Here is an 18,118-nt window from a genome sequence, read left to right on the forward strand (position 1 = left end):
AATCACCCATTATACCCCAAAAATCACACCAAGGGCCGGCCATTCCCATCCAAAAAGAGCCTATCATATTCTTTACCTTTCCCACCATTTTCCCTTTTTAATTATTTGGTAACTCCTAATTAAACCTAAATTAAACCCAAAAAACCCTAGCCACCCCTATCCCTATAAATCTACTCTCATTCTCACCAAAAAACCAATTCCAACACTCTTGCAAAAATCCCAAAATTCTCTAAACACTATTTCTCTCTAAATTCTAACTTTGGCATCGGAGGTTCTTCGGCCAAAGCCCCCCCCATTCATCGTGGGCGCGTGAGGCTTGTGGCCATAACCAAAGGTGTTATTTATTTTGTAGGTGCAATTTTGTCCAAGATCAAGGAGGAAGAAATTTGCATCCACAAATTGGTGCTTTCATTGAGAGTTGAAATCCATACTCGTAGAAGACTCTCGCACAAAAAGGTTTTTTCTTTATTTTCTAGTCCATTTGAATATTTTTCATACGTTCTTATTATTAGAATTTTTTACTTGCAAAGGTTCCTTGATAAAACGTATAAGCAAAATATAATGGCTAGAAATTTAGAAAATTCCACAAGTGAAAATTCTAATGTTCAAGAAATTGGATTGCGGAGATCCGTGAGGCTAAATGCGACAATAAGGGGAGCGGCATCATCATCACGAGCTTCCACCATGGGAACCACCGTGGTGGCTACCTCGGTAGCCACCCGCGGCGAGGTCCATGGTGCCTTCACCACGGCCACCATGGGAACCACCGCGATGGCTACTTCGGTAGCCACTCGTGGCGAGGTCCATGGAGCCTTCACCATGGCCCGGAGATCCGTGAGGCAAAATGCGACAATAAGGGGAGCGGCATCACCACCACGAGTTTCCACCATGGGAACCACCGCGGTGGCTACCTCGGTAGCCACCCACAGCGAGGTCCATGATGCCTTCACCACGGCCACCATGGAAACCACCGCGGTGGCTACTTCGGTAGCCACTCGTGGCGAGGTCCATGGAGCCTTCACCACGGCCCGAGCCGTGCCATCCAAGGCTCACGGTACCAAGACCACGATCTAAGCCGTGCCATCCAAGTTTACGTGGACCCAAGCCCAAGCCTCGCATTCACATGCACTGCGCATTGAGCAGCCTGCTCTCGTGACCCAGCCTGCTCCCGACGAGCAGCCCACTCCCGTGGCCCAACCTGCTCCTGCCAAGCAGCCCACTCCCGTGGCCCAGCCTGCTCCTGCCAAGCAGCCCACTCCCGTGGCCCAGCCTGCTCCTGCCAAACAGCCTGCTCTCGTGACCCAGCCCGCTCCCGACGAGCAACCTACTCACATGGCCCAGCCTGCTTTCGTCGAGCAGCCCACTCCTGCCAAGCAGCTCACTCCCGTGGCCCAGCCTGCTCCTGCCAAGCAGCCTGCTCTCGTGACCCAGCCTGCTCCCGACGAGCAACCCACTCCCGTGGTCCAGCCTGCTTCTTTCGAGCAGCCCACTCTCACGGCCCAGCCTGCTCCCGTGGCTTTCCAAGCAGCCCAAGTCGGCCCAAGACTATCTCAACCATCCGGACCTACCATCGAGCCGGGGGCATTCTCACCACATTTTTTCGTAGATTTGACATTTTCCAACTCAAATCTCGCGCCCGGAGTCTACCACCTTTCCACTGCCCAAGGAGGCGCATTCCTTCCAAGCTCTTCCAATCCAAATGGCGAACAACACTTGTCTCGACAAGTCATAGAGTTGACGAGCGCCCTTGCACAACAGAAAACCTTAGTGAATCAACTTTTGCAACGTATCGGGATCCAACGTGCCCCAGACGAGGTATCCCAAAGTAGGACAAGGGCAGACGAACATTTCCAGCAGCGTCCCGATAAGCAACCACTCGACCAGCCACGAGCCGAACATTTGGGCAGTGTACATTCCCGTCTTAGAGCGCGAAGGAGCATGCACTCTCGACTAGGCCCACGGAGGAGCATACATTCACGGTTGGGGTCATACTCCGATAGTCAACATGAGCAACCTTCCGGGCAAAGTGTCTATTCGCAGCTAAGCCCACAAGGAGCGTCTTCCACCTCACATCAGAGTAGGCAGCACGACGGACGGAGAGAAGTAGTCACTCAATCCAGCTCAAGTTAAACCAGCAGCCTGCGAAGAACTCGCTCGCCTACTAGGAACTCACCACATGCACTGCATCTGCGGCATAGACGAGCCAAACACATGGAAGAGCAGCCTAGACCAGCAAGTCATGACTGGGGGCAGCCGAGAGCTTTGCTACCCCAACAAAGGCAAATTCAGGAAGAAGTAGAGAGACTCTTGACCAAGCGATTGCATGATTTCCAACGCAACAAGGTCACCGATGAGGCACTACGACGGAACATAACCAACATAAGCAGGTCACCCTTCACGGAGGAGATCGAGCAGGCAGAGCCTCCATGCGAGTTCAGCATGCCACATTTCACATCTTTCAAAGGGGATGAAGACCCGGAGAGACACTTAAAACGTTAGCAAAGCGCAATGATCCTTTATCGAAACAACGATGATCTCATGTGCAAGATATTCGCCACCACTCTACAAGGCGAGGCGCAAGATTGGTTCTACACCCTGTCGCCACAATCCATCCGAAATTTCTATGAACTTTCTTTGGTTTTCACCAAAGAATATTCATCTTATCGCTCGATCAAAAAGAAGTCTGACCATTTGTTCGAAGTCAAGAAAAACCCAAAGGAATCGCTTCGCGACTATGTGAGGAGGTTCAAAGTAGAGAAGGCAAAAATAGTTGGATGCAACGACTCGATAGCTAGAGCAGCCTTCCAAAAAGGACTTCCAGCAGACCACCCGTTATTCGGAAAATTGATCATGAAAGAGGATCTAACTCTAGCAGACTCTTTTGCTTTGGCAGAGAAGCATGCACTTTGGGATGAGGCTCGCCAATGCACATTCAAGGACCTGAAGAAGTACCCGACATCACCTCCCTAGAAGCAGCGGAGGACTTATTCGCATGTTTGACGGTATCTAAAGTAGCAATAAGCTCTACCATCATGCGAGAAGAGCTGGGGGCCCGACTACCTATATTCCACAGTTTAAAAGCTCTCCTCGATGCTATCAGTTGTATTCCACAGTTTAAAAGCTATCATTGATGTTATCAGAAATTCAAAAGCTAACTTTGGCGATTGTTGTTGTAACCTAAAAGCTTAAGTTTTACCTTCAAACGCACGCAGTCATCCTAATGACGTACTATTCTGCCCAATCCAGACGCGCGACGATAAAGGCGTAGACCTTGGCGGATGTAAAGTTTTCTGACGAACGCAACACTGGAAGGACACACTCGAAAGCAAGTTTTGTCCTCGTCACCCTAAAAGATTCTACATAAGAGCAACATGTACCGGCAGTTAAGTACCATTTCTTGCTGCGCATCACACGGCCCTAGCCGACCCTTGCTCAATGATTCAACTCTAGAGTGGCCCAATACCGGCAGTTGAGCATCTCCTGTTGCGTATGACATGGCCCCATCTCCACAGCTCCCTACTGCGTCTTCACGCCGAGCCTAGGTGACGCAACAGAGCGGCCCAACGATGCCTCAGAAGTAGCCGAGCACACTCTAGCTGCGCCTACTCCACCCGATGGAGACTTCTGGCATTTGCATGTCGACGACGCAGAAAAGCCTTCATCACTGCCGGCAGAGAAGGCTCCAAAAAGATGGATCCCATCTGGGAAGGTCCGTACAAGATCAGCAGAGTAGGGGGCAAGAGTAATTACACCCTCACCACCATGAAGCGGCAAAAAGATTGAAAAGAAATGGATGGCCTACAATCTGAAGAAGTACCATGTGTGACCTCCCGCTACATCAAAACCTGAAGACTCAATAGGCTCGACGGGCACCACCTCACAAGCTGAGGACTATCCAGTTGTTATGCAGTTCCTACCTTACAGCTAAAGTTCTCGTTCGTTTCACTCGTTTTTCAATGAGGAATTTAGAAGTAATCACAACTTGGCTTGGCTGCATGCTTACAACAACTAATCACTCCTGCACTTCAAAAGAAGACTGCGCCCTTCTTAGGGACTCATCGCAGGAATTGCGCCCCCCGAGGGACCAACCATGCTCTCCAGTGTGAGAGGGTAAACCAATTCTCCGACACCCATATGGGTCAGCTCTCCAAGACGGGAGGATAAACTTTACACTCCGAATATCCAGACGTGGATGAGCCTGGCTGCCCTAGTATAACTAGATGCACGATGGCTTGCGCCGGGATTCCTAGAAGTAGCCGCAATGGTCTTTTTCAAGGCTTAGCTAACTGAAGGATTTTGGGTCTCTTGGCCTAATCTGTGGGGAACCGGGCCCTAGAGACGGAGAGGGCACATTACGTAGTACATCCGATGGACGGCTGCCCTGGAATCCTAAAGCTGCTACTGAGTGCACTAAGGTAGCCTACGGATTCCGGAAGACTGCCTACGGCTTGCCCTTCGAGCAGTGAAGCCGCACTAGACTTATACAACCGCACATTCTTGTGAAAGGTTAAACAAGCTAGCGCGCATATATGAAGTTTTATCCACTGTCGACATGCTACGTAGTCGATAAGCTTCACATCTGCCAAGCGCGGAACAACCTACACCAAGTCCTAAAGTGTTGTGATACTTGCTACGCAACCTACGGAATTGAAGAAAGTCAAGGTTAACAGCCTAGTGGTTACGCGGACTTGTTTGCTTCTGTAAGTAAGGCATCCGGCTACCAACCCTATGGCTAACAACTTTGCAAAGTTCTACACTAACACCTACGGCTGCATAGGCTACGCGAGTTTGTCTGCTTATAAAAAAGTAGCATGTCTGCCACTGGTCCATCAAGTCTAAAGGTTAGGGCATGAACAAAAGAAGTGAAGATGAAGAAAAACGAAGGAAAACATGTTTATAAACAACTAGCAAAGGCCGAAGGAGTTCAAGCAAAACAAAAGCTACAAGGAAAAACAAAGAAAATCCTAAAGGCTACCTAAAATACTACACTACAGTAGCTTGGACATCCCACGACTACTCGGTCGCCACACCTTCAACAGCCGTAACGCTCTTAGCAGCGGCATCATCCGGCGCTTCACCCCCGGCTGCCCCAGTCTGGGCACTAACTTCTCCAACTACTTCACCAATGGAAGCCTTAAAAGTAAAAGCAAGCAAGTCTTCCGGAGAAATAGAGAAGCTCATCCACTCCCTTCTTAGCATAAGCAGCAAAACGAAGCTCAGAAATTGCAAGCTTAAGATCTTGAATCTGAGGCGAATCAATCTCAGCAGCAAATGGAGCAGGCTTTGGCGCCACTTTAGCAGCAGAGTCCACCTTACCACTCTTCATAATAGCAAGTCTCTACAAAGGTGAACCGAACTTGGCTCCCAAAGAACGTCCTGGTACAGACTTCGGCACTGGGGGCATGATAAAACCTTTACGCTGAGCAATCTTATCCACAATTGTACTAGCCATTCTCAACATGGAAAACGCCACATGCTCAGATCTAGTAGCCTTATTTTTCTTCCCATTGGAAGAAGTCATGTCAATCACATACCTCTCGGTAGCAAGCGGACCCTCATGAGTAGCAGAAGAAGTCTTCAGTTTTTTCTTAACCGGCATCTCATGAGTAGGCGGGGAAGATCTCTTCTTTCCATCTTCATTCATAGTAAGCTCCACGACAGCGATCGGACGAGCCAATGCATCCGCCTTGATCCTCTTTACCTCCTATTTCTGGAGCAGCCCACCTTTCTTTCAGCAAAGAGGACTAAGCAGCCAACGACATTCATGGTAATCAGCAGGGGAGCTCAACCTAGCATTCCAGCAGGCAGGAGGCATGCATGCCCAACATTCCAGCAGCCCATGAGACCCGCAATCTCCTTATTTCTCTCAATCGCCAGCCTGGCCCGAGTCAGGTCCAAGAGCCCAAAGGACATGAGCCATGCGGCTCGCCTAGCACTGCGCCCCAGCGCCACAATCCTCGACCCCAGCTGCACAAGCTGCCCTTGGCTCAAGCCAAGCCAAGCTACCCAAGCAGTGGTCCCTGCCACGACATATCCTCAACCCATGCCGAGCCAGCTCCTGGCCCCTGCCAGCCGACTTGCCGCACCACCCCGACGGCTACCCCGCAATAGCACTATCCAAGAATAAGGCAAGAAAAATTAAATTTTTCTTACATTGGTGCGGCACGAAGAAGACGAAGAAAGCAACGAAAGACGGTCCTTTGCACGGGCAAGATGTAGAAGATTGCTAGAGGAGGGGGAACAAATATCCTCTAAGCTATCTCTCTCTTGTAGGGTAGAATAAATCGCTCTCCAAAGTTGATTTAATAACCCACTTAAGGTGGACTTAAATAGGCTTTGAGAGAAATTTATTTCCTTTTCCTAGAAGGATCTAATTTCCTATTAAAGAGAGAATCAATATCAAAATAGGAAGCAGTCTTAAGTTTCCTAAAGCAAGAAGATCTCTACACCTGCTGCCCTTTTCTGCGAGCAGCCCAACAGGTGTGGGGGCATTTGTGGAGCAAAAAATATTCACTAGGCGACACGTGGACTTTTGGACAAAAGAGGACAAAAATACCCTCGAGGCATACCGAGTTTCCTACACGCGAGCAGTGGAGAATCATCCATCAACCAAGTCAGGAGTACCCAAAATGGGTAACAATTCAAAACCTATTTCATTCCATATATGTTTTTACCTCATTTTTTCCTTATTCAATTAGCCATTTATTTCAAACATTCCATAACATCCTCAACCAATTAATATAATCAATATATTAAAGGCTAATTTAATCACCCATTATACCCCAAAAATCACACCAAGGGCCGGCCATTCCCATCCAAAAAGAGCCTATCATATTCTCTACCTTTCCCACCATTTTCCCTTTTTAATTATTTGGTAACTCCTAATTAAACCTAAATTAAACCCAAAAAACCCTAGCCACCCCTATCCCTATAAATATACTCTCATTCTCACCAAAAAACCAATTCCAACACTCTTGCAAAAATCCCAAAATTCTCTAAACACTATTTCTCTCTAAATTCTAACTTTGGCATCGGAGGTTCTTCGACCAAAGCCCCCCCCATTCATCGTGGGCGCGTGAGGCTCGGGGCCATAACCAAAGGTGTTATTTATTTTGTAGGTGCAATTTTGTCCAAGATCAAGGAGGAAGAAATTTGCATCCACACTCATGGCATCGCCCTAACAAACGAAAATTAGTTACTAACAACCATAAAAGAAAAGAATTTTCAAAACACCTTAAAAATAAACTTCAAAAACTCCCTAGAGTAGTGTGTGCGTTTCCCCTTGTAATGGCTAAAAAAGCCTTATTTATACTATTAGAAAATAAAATCCTTCCTACAAAAGGTCTTCTAAAAACCGATTTGGTCTCAAAAGGTCTTTTTTTAAAGCTTGAGACGTCCCTAACAAATCTTCAGAAGGAATCTTCCTCAAAATATGCCATCTTGACCTTCAAAATACCCAAAACATGCAGAAATGTCAATATGGGAAAGTTGTGCGCTGGGTCTTTATTTCATTGCACGGTCAAACGGCTTAGTAGAAAAATCTGGATTTTTTACACAATCGTCTTGAAAGACTCACGAACATCCTCCAATTGGAATCACTCCAAAATTCATTCGTTTGATCACTTTTTGCTCTAGAGGAAGTCGAATGTCCTACATTGAAAATATATAATAAAGTATCAAAATTCTACCAAAATAACTAATAAAGTAATACTAATAATATGGTAAAATATATGGTATAATATCGACACATCACCTAACAATGAGTTAACCATTATAATTTGGTTTGAATTCACCTAATAATGAGCTAGCTATTATAATTTGGTTTGAATTCGCCTTGGGTGATAATCGAACCTAAAACCTTTGTTCACTTATAAATGAAAAAATACTAGACCGTAGTACTCAGTGGCAATTTATAAGTTACATAATTAGCTTATAATTCTATACATTGTTAGTAAAAATACAACTTCTAAAATCAAAACTAATGATGTTACAAGGAATACGAAGCTAAAGTGTGGTAAGGCCATCTCCAATCGAAGGGTCCAAAGGGCCAGATGGCCGAAAATAGCCCAAAATCGTCTCCAACCGAGGGCTAGGCCAAAGGGCTCGTGGGCTCCACGGAATCTGAAAGGGCTAAAGGGCCAACCGGCTAGCCCAATCCAACCAGCCAGCTAGCCCCGGACTGGGCTAGAAATTCTAGCATTCATGTCGGTTATATCCGACAAGAATTCTAGGCCAAATTTCAAATGCAACAGCTAGCTGACGTTAGCTGTCACATCCCGGCCCGGGCCCATACCACATCCCGGGCTCAACTCCTCCGAAGCACGATATTGTCCGCTTTGAGCGCCGACCACGCCTTCACGGTTTTGTTTCTGGGAACTCATGTGAGCATAACTTTCTAGTGGATCACCCATCCTGGGAATGCTCTTTCCTATTTCTCGCTTAACTTCTGAGTTCCTATGGAACCCGAAGCCAATGAGCTCCCAAAATGCCTCGTGCTAGGTAAAGATGGGAATATACATATAAGGCTTACAGGATCCACTCCCCTGGACGATGTGGGATGTTACATCAGCTAGCCGTTATTTTTTATTTTATTTTATTTTATTACACTTTTATTTATTTTTTTTTTACACAATTTTTTTCCTATAACTTCTATTTTTTCTATAACTTCTTATAACTTCTATTTTACAAAATTTGTTTTATATTTTTTCTAAATTATATATTTTATTCCTATAACTTCTATTTTACAAAATATGTTTCATATTGTTTTTTAAATTCTATTTTTTTTCCTATAACTTCTATTTTACAAAATTCGTTTCATATATTTTTTAAATTCTACTTTTTTTCTATAACTTCCTAAGTCATTATACAACATTAAATTAAACTATGTAACATGAAACAACATATAACTTCTATTTTACAAAATTTGTTTTATATTTAAGTTGTAGTTTTTAAATAATAAATTATGTTTGACCCTTTGGCCCTCGGTTGGATACGGTTTTTGGTGACAGAGCTAAAACGAGTCTTATGGCCCTCGGTTGGAGATGGAGGCAAATATGGCCATGTATTGTTCATTAAAATATTAATATCTTGGAGAGTCAGAGGGCTAAAACGAACCCTCTGGTCAACCTTCGGTGGGAGACGGCATAAGTAGATTGCAATTTGATAAGTCCGAACCAGGGCACATTGCCAGGCTAGAGTTAGATAAAAGTCGATAAAGACTTGCTCGTTGTAGGTTACTTGGATTAATATTCTATGAATTGTGGAATTCAATGTGATAGTGCCATTATGACTGGTTGAAAAGAGTTGTAGAAATTGAGGTATCATTTGGTATGCTTTATAAAATTTGAATATAAGTTTAAAATTAGTGCAGCATATAGCATCCTTGCTTGTGAGAGAAGTTTCATCCCCAATTTCAGGTTGTTTTCAAGGCATATGTAGCAGCCTGGCAAGCAAGCAAAGGATACTCCAAAATCCCTTGGTTCACTCATCTATGTAAGGGCTTTTATCTTGAGTCAAACCTAGCGAACAAGGCAAATAATTAAGCAACCATTATCCTAATTTTGAGCCTCCAATCTACAAACTGAAACATAATGAGAACTTTTTATTGCTTGTTGCCTAAAAATAATCCAGATCAGAATTCCAAAACCAAAAGAAATGGTGAGCCTGCTCTTGTAAGTCAACATCTATATTATGCTCGCTGAAAGTATTAACCTTGAGAAGCCATTGATATGAACAAGATTGAACCATGAGCATCAACAATAATGCTCACATACCCATTTCAATGATAATGATAATCACACATCCATTTTTATATCCTATACACCCTTATTAATTTTCAAATCCAATTATATAGCAAAAAAAATTAAGAACAAATGCGTGAGAAATAAAAATGAATGTTTGGATAGCTCTACCCTATTTCAACTACCGCACCAAAGTAGATGCGTTAAGGTTGCCGCGAAGCCATTGGAATCTTTTCCATGTCAAAATGTTTTGGCATTCTGAGAGTGCAATTGTCAAAAAAAACACCGGCCAACTACGTGTCGGTTCCTTCAGGAAAGTTTCGTGTTGTAATTCTCTTCCCTTTTTTCATAAAAACTAAAAGTTATTCCAAGAGGTCACATTGCACGTCTGGGCTATCAATCTAGCATGAACTTCAGGTTCAGAGTACTTAATATTCCTTTTAATTTATGCAGAATATTAATTTATGCAAGCCTCCAAGTGCTCACATTTACAAGCGACCGTGGTCATGAAGAATCCAGAGTGTACATCGAACACCCAATGCATTATGTTGCATCCGCATGCATGGTACTTTGGAATTTCGGTTTAGCAATCACTTTGCAAGTATATCAATATTCGAATAAGATCATACTATAAGATTAAAGGAAATTAATCGTGGAGTCAAAATTTTACGTGTAAAGAAGCTTCACATAAATGTTAAAAAATAAAATAAATAGATAGTAGTTATAAGAGAGTAGAATACATGTTTGGAGTTGTGAGCAAATTAAAACTTTTGAGTGGCAGCCATTTAATACTACGATATAGTGATATTCTTCTTCATTTGTAAGTACAAGGTCTTAGGTTTGATTCTCGCCAAAGGTGAAATTGAACCACATTATTATGACAAACTCATTATAAGGTTTAGCTCACTCTCTCACCTCATTAGTGTAATTACTATCGTTTGTTTTTTTTTTTTTTAACTTTTGAGTGGCTAAATGTTTTTTTTTTCACTTTGAAATTGACCTTCCAATATCAAGTCAATTAAAATGCTAGAGAGAGACCATATTTTTTACTATATTTTGGAGACCAAATAATGTGGCGGTTGATGATTAGATTCCTTGTTTAATGGTTTAAAGAAGTAGTCAAACCATTAACAGCCAAATCATGTGTCTCAAAATATGGTTCAAATAGATGATCTTTCTAGCATCAACCCAAGTCAATAAAGAATGGATTGTGAATTTTCGACAAAAAAATGAGAAGAATGGCTCGAAAATTTGGAGAATATAATATATGAAATTTTAAAAATCTAGTGAAAATTTAAAGAGAACAGAGAAATTTACAAATCTTAATATTGTTGTGGGTTGAGGTCATTTGGAGGACAAAATATATAAATTTCAAGAAAGGGAGAAGGAAAAGCTCAAAGTTTATTATTCTTTGGTTGGACAATGTGAAGGAATTTTTTTTTTTTTAAAACTAAACCAGACTTTAGATTTTAATTTTAAGAGTTATTGATTTGTTCATCAAATAAGGTATTAAATTTAGATTTAAGATGAGTGCTGTTAGAATTGAAAAGAAAAGGAGTGAGGGTAGGCCTAGGCCTATGTTTGCCTTATTAGGTGCATTTGTTGCATCGAACTATCTCATACCGGATTAACTTCAGGAAATAAGCTGGACTGGCTTAAATTAGACTAAGACGGGTTGGCTTAGATTAGACTAAGATAGATTGACTTAGTGAAGCGTTTGGTGTAATATTATACTAATAAGCAGGATAATGAAAATAGTATTGTCCACAGTTTGGTGTTTGCTCGGACATGGACTAAATTATTATTCAATTTTCTTTTCTATTAAGGATATTTTCAAAATTAATATTATTGGATGAGAGTGAGAGTCAATAAAAAATACAAACCAAATTTCTTGCCAACGAAAGAAATATACATGATTCAAGAGTAACATAATAACTTGTAACTAAATATTTTACAACATATTTACAATAGTTACAATATACGCTAGCTACTATATTCTAAAACATTTTCATTCAAAAGTAAATCCTCATGATTCACAAAAAGCTAATTAACATTAGCCAAAATATTTCACAGTGCATGACTAAGTTGGAAGCCACGAACTAATGTTGTACGATTAACAAGAGAACTCCTACTGGTAGGGTCAACAATCCAATATACTACCTTCCAAATATGCACAGTAGTTTAGCTTGGGAATTAAGCTAAGGCTTTATACGTATTAGATTCCTCTTCTTCATCCATATAATAACCATAAAGTTTTAAATAAAAAAAGATTTTACTATGAGATTAATCTTCACTGCTGCCATTCAGCCGTGCCTCACTGCTGCCAAAATAAAAATAAAATAAAAAATAAAAAGTTAGGTACAAAAATAATTAACTAAGAATATGATAAACACAAATTATTTAAAACAATTCCTAGCAACGGCGTCAATTTCTTGATAGGATTTTTACCACCTGCAAAAGTAGAGATAAAAACACTTAAAAATACTTACAAGAGTGCAAAGTTGTTGTATAGCGGCTTAAGCAAGGTCGTTTTCCATAGAGATTGAATGAATAATTTGTGTTTAAAACCAACTCTTAATTAATTATTGAAACCAAAGTACAAGAAACCCTCCTCAATTTCAGGCTGATGTTCCAACAAAAATTGCATCAAATTACTTGTCTAAAAACCCTAACGGTGGCGAATTATTAAGACAATTAGATAGTTTAATCGCGGTGATTAATAATTCAAAGCAATCATGCATCATAAGCAAATTAATAATAAAATCACATATTCATGCTAAGGCTCATGGTTTTGCCCTAGCAAACGGAAATTAGTTATGAACAACTATAAAAACTAAAGAAAATATATTAACTAGAAAAAGGTTTTAAAACACCTTGTAGCTAAAAAGTCTGAAGTTCTCCAAAATAATGCGTGCGTTCTCACCCTAACCCTAACGGCTAAAAAGCCTTATTTATACTACTCCAATTTAAAACCCTCATAGAAAAGGTTTTCTAAAAATTAGAAAATAAAATAACGAAAGGATAACTAGGAATTACATTCCTATTCCGACTAGAAAATCAGCCCATAAAAAAGATAGCCATGTTTTTGAATCTTCAGAATTCCAAAATAGGCCCAAAACTAATGTTGGAAGCCACGAACTAATGTTGTACGATTAACAAGAACTCCTACTGGTAGGGTCAACAATCCAATATACTACCTTCCAAATATGCACAGTGGTTTAGCTTGGGAATTAAGCTAAGGCTTTATACGTATTGGATTCCTCTTCTTCATCCATATAATAACCATAAAGTTATAGCATATCATTCATGAGACAGGACCAGGCAAAATTAAACCAATTCTTGTTTCAAGCCTCCAACTAAATCGATCATACAAGGAAAGCCCCATGTCCGAGCGCTGCAGACTAGAGTCAATGTTATACAGTAGCATTACTCCTGGACAATCATATCCTTATCCGGATTACCATCCTGCCCAGCCTCCTAATCAATATATGGTAATTCAATATTCTCCACCACCACCTCCTCTTCCTCCGTATGGATATGATGATCATCTTCAGTATTACGGTAGTAGTACTACTCCAGATCCCGGACATGGGCAGGGCGACAACCATCAATCCCAGCTTGCTCCTCCTTCTAAAGCCAAGCCCAAGAAGCCCAAGAAGCCCAAGAAAAGCAAAAAATCTGTCAAACAAACATCGTATAAAGTTTGCAGTAATCGAGTTAGCCAAAGCACAGAGGACAATCATAAGACTTACAACATTACCATCAAATACAGTTTTCGTGATTTAAGCCATGCGGAGGACAAAGAAGGAAAAGAAGAAGTCGGCATCCAATACGGTCGTCGTGACTTGAAAGAAGAACAAGAAGAGTGAATATATTAGGGCAATTCGCTGCATATGCATTATGTTCCAGCGATTCCCACACCACAATAAAACCATCTGCTGTCCTATGTGCCTTAATTAATTAATATATGTATAAGAAGGTTTGTTTAGAACATCCACCGTACGAGAAAAATTTATTGATATGAAAATGAAATAAAAGAAGATTATATTATGATAACTTTCAAAGTACTGTTGAGCTAATCGGTAGAGTTCTTTCGTATATCTGTTTTTAAGTGTTGATGGTACGCCTAAAATTTGACTAAAGTCCAAAAGGGAAAGAAGAAATTAGTATATATGCCCATATCATGTGGGGGTACACTGATCGTGTTGGTAAAATTATTAATTGCATTCTAGGTTGGAAAAACTATATATTGTATGCTGTTAGAACATTGTTACTTGGTATACTCGATACATGCATTATATAATGGGGTGTGATATCCACACACCATTTTTTACTTCTCTCACACCCTTTTAATTTTTGGTCGTCGGATCGGATGAATTAAAGAAGATCAAATGACAAAAATTAAGAAGGGGTGTGGGAGAAGTAAAAAGGGATGTGTGGATAGCACACCCCTTATATAATATGTATAGATGATGAGTTTATGTTATAATGTAATATTAAATAAAAACGAATCCACGTGTTATAATAATATGGAATAAGTAAGTTGAGGTTTTATTATAAAATTAATGAACAACATATAAAGAGAGTAATATCACTTTTTATAAGCATATGTAAGGTTTCTTAGTTTCTGATATGGATTCAGACTCTTAAAAAGCCCTTCATGGCTGAGTCATTTAAATTTAACACATGAAAAACACATGTTGGGTGACGTGAGAGCACGTGGATTGTTTGGCTCAACACGTGGGTAATATATTCCAATATCATGCATGAAGTTGAAGTTCTATCATAAAACAGAGTAATTTAACTTCTTATAAGCACATGTAAAATCATATAATTTTCCAATGTAAAATTTACATTCTCAACATGAGTGAACTTGTTATACCACATAATGGTGTCAATTATCTCTCGCTGAGTTGAGAGTCTAATTAACTGATAGTAAACTGTCACAAATAAATTATGCCATATCTATGGAAAAAAATTATCGTATTGTACTGTAGCGCACCAAGACAAGACATGGTAGAACTAATCCAACTAATCCATATGTCCAAATATCCGATCGAATGCTCGTTCGAAAGTGCTTTTAAAATGACTGAAAAAACTTTTGGAAAAAATGTTTTTGGGTTCTAAAAACACTTGAAGTGCTTTCTGCAAGAAGCACTAGGTGTGTGCTTCTTGCAACAAAACACTTCAAGTGCTTTCCAAAATTCACTTGCATTATTGTTAAGGATTGGTACAAAAAATAATTTCACCAAAAACGCTTTCAGTCATTTTAAAAGCACTTCCGAACGAGCACTATATTTTAGAGTATAGTATATTAATAATCAATCCACATTTAGTAACTAAATTATGAGTAGATTAGTTATACCACCTAATGTGTTCCAGTACCGCATAATAATTTTTCATATCTATGTCTACATAAAGTGAATTAAGACCAGTGTACGCTTCTACTGAACAAAGTTTTTATATTAATTTTATGAGTAAATTGTAACAATGGTCCCTTAACTTTAACTCAATTAGAGCAATGGTCCCTCAACTAAAAATCTATTACCATTGGTCTCTCAACTCATCAAAACGTGTAGCTATGATCTCTCAACTAAAAATTAATTACCATTGGTCCCTCAACCTTAATCCAACTGGAGAAATGGTCCATCAACTTTAACTCAATTGTAGCAATGGTCCTTCCAACATAACTCATTTTGACAAAAGACAAAGTTGACGAAAATGACCATAATTACACGTTTTGATGAGTTGAGGGACCCCAATTGTAGCAATGGTCCTTCCAACATAACTTATTTTGACAAAATTCTAACGAAGTTGACGAAAATGACTATAGCGCTACACATTTTGATGAGTTGAGGGATCAATTGTAATGGATTTTTAGTTGAAGGTCATTGCTCCAATTTGATTAAAGTTGAGGAACCATTGCTACAATTTACTATAATTTTATATATGTAGATTTTTTAGCATGAATTCTAATTTTTTATTGTTATTTTTTACGAAAAAACACATTTTTGTACTATCTTTTGTAGAAAAGTGTGACTTACTTATATTGGTAGATTTCATCTCTATACTAAAATTTGATCATCGTATCAATACTCATTAGAACGTGATTTAACAAGTTGCTAACTCAATTATTATTGCCTATTTGTTGGATTTATCCAAATTATAAGATATGGTGATCAACTCCACTAGCACGTGTGGATTATATACACGATAGAAATGTATACGTACCACAAAAAATAGCTTGGAAATTAAGCAAGCAACTTGGTATATATTCCCACTCCATCTCCTATATATAGAAACGAGATAGTTGCATTGGTGACTACAGCAAACAAGAAATCAAGTAATTTTGAGCCTCCAACCAACACAATGTCACATACCCTCTTGTACCGTGGCAGCATGCTCGCCAATGGTTCAGACCCTATGTCCCCTCAGCCTACATACAATCCCAGCTTTGGCGCTCCTCCTGCAGGTTACAATAACTATGGTCCTCCTCCTCCAGTACCAAATTATAGTTATGGATACTACGGTAATAACCATCCATCAGCGCAGTCTGCTCCACCTGCTCGTGCTTCGTATCAGTCGCATGAATATACTAACTACTACGCTCCTCAACCTCAACCTCAACCTCAACCTCAACCTCAGCCTCAGCCTCAGTCGCATGAATATACTAACTACTACGCTCCTCAACCTCAACCTCAACCTCAACCTCAACCTCAGCCTCAGCCTCAATCTCGATCTAATTATGGATACTCTAACCAAGAGTATTCAACACTGCAGCCTGCTCGACGTCCCAAGGCCAAGAATGGTAAAAATGGGAAAAGTGGTTCTAGTGGTACATCGTACAAAGTTTCTGGGAACCGAGTCAGCGGAAACAAAGGAGACCACAATGGAATTTTCAACGTTGGCAACACGCATGGTCGTGGCGGCACGGACAATGAAGAAGAAGAAGATTGAATATGAATTATGGAAATATTAATAAGTCATGCATGCACGCTAAGTGCATGTAGTAATTCGCAGTTCCAGAAGGGCATGGTTTCATATATCATGGGCTAAGCTCTTCCTTACATTTATAAATAATTAAGAGATGATGTACTAGTACTACACTTTCTGATCATGGCTATTGACCTTTTAAGGTTGTAGAAACCGTGTATTCAATAATTGGAATGGAGATATTACAACCTATTTATACATGAAGTGTATGATTGCTAACCTAGTAGTTACAAACAGAAATGCAATTCTAGCCTAAAACATCTAATAACATCATAACGGCAAAACAATAACGTGTTGACATTCATTGGCTTTAAAACCATCCTTGAAGAGCCTTAACTATGGTAACTGCCTAACAATTGCTTAATAATTATTATTTATCTACTAATAATTACTCCTATATAATGATAGATTCTGCAATGGGCTTGTACTCAGGTGCTCATATAGTTAAGAGTATTTACCTTTGTAGTCAAGGTCCAAAGTTTGATTATGGGTTATGCATCGGAAAGCACCACGTCCTCTCGTATCAGTTGAACAAATTTGAAAACTTGATTTCTAGCCGAAATATTTCAGTGATAAAAATATGAAATTCAGATAACATGCCCTAGCTAATAAAAATTGGTAGATGTAAAATGTATTTGGTAACGGGTGCTAACCCAGGAATTAATCTTGAATATCTTAAACAATTAATTGCTAACCATATGAAACTGCTGATGTGCAACGGTATGGCCAAATTGGTAAACCAGATAATCTTTAGTTTCAGAGATACATATATAGCAGACTTAATTGATCTAACTGGAGTAATAGTTTGTGATCTTCCAAAAAAAATGTTATTTGGTCTCAAGCAATGAATGATTTTATCTTTTTATAATAACTGGGTGAATTTGAGTATATCGGATCTTAATTTTCTTCAATTTGCTCTGAGCGGGGGAAAAGTGGCTTGAAAGAATAACACCGATGATCGAGCCTAAGCGTCTAGTATCTTGTTTGCTTTCTCTCTAATGCTTATGCCAAGTACACTTATTTACATGTAAATCCTCACTCAATCAACGAAATTATATTAAATTCACTACAATTGCACTAAAAAATAACTAGACAAAGAACTTTCAAAGTGTCATTAAAAAATATTTCAAATATATTTCATTTAATCATATTTTCAAAGTCCTTAGCAAGTTAGCCTAAAATCCATTGCGACTTTGTATATGTAGATTGTCTACTTGGCATAGGGATTGGTCTTTAATAGTGGGCTCGGGTTCACAGAAGCAAAATTTGGTCCTTTAGGCTTAATATGGGCTCCATCTTTTGCCCAAACCAAATAGTTGGCTCCCGTTCTAGCCCATTCTAGGTCTTTTGAGCTTAACTTTTGAAAGACATGCATATCAAATTGC

The 18,118-nt window shown here is 40.0% G+C and overlaps 1 protein-coding gene across 5 annotated transcripts; it reads left to right on the forward strand.

Annotated features, from left to right (window-relative positions):
- Window positions 1-16,109: 16,109 nt before the first annotated feature.
- LOC126595864 (proline-rich receptor-like protein kinase PERK5) lies at window positions 16,110-16,931 on the forward strand. 5 transcript variants are annotated; one of them, XM_050262247.1, is made up of 2 exons: window positions 16,110-16,380; window positions 16,432-16,931. In XM_050262247.1, exons 1-2 carry the CDS (start codon window positions 16,110-16,112, stop codon window positions 16,695-16,697), a joined length of 537 nt encoding a protein of 178 aa, XP_050118204.1. In that variant the 3' UTR covers window positions 16,698-16,931. The 5 variants fall into 5 exon arrangements, with proteins under 5 accessions (XP_050118204.1, XP_050118205.1, XP_050118206.1 ...); XM_050262248.1 differs by having other exon boundaries at window positions 16,110-16,374; XM_050262249.1 differs by having other exon boundaries at window positions 16,110-16,368.
- Window positions 16,932-18,118: the final 1,187 nt, after the last annotated feature.

The sequence above is a fragment of the Malus sylvestris genome, chromosome 13 (assembly GCF_916048215.2).
Source record: "Malus sylvestris chromosome 13, drMalSylv7.2, whole genome shotgun sequence".
In the NCBI taxonomy this organism is placed as follows: Eukaryota; Viridiplantae; Streptophyta; class Magnoliopsida; order Rosales; family Rosaceae; genus Malus; species Malus sylvestris.

What these genes read in the sequence shown, in the direction of transcription:
- LOC126595864 (XM_050262246.1), top strand. Translation starts at nt 16,110, where the DNA reads ATGTCACATACCCTCTTGTACCGTGGCAGCATGCTCGCCAATGGTTCA.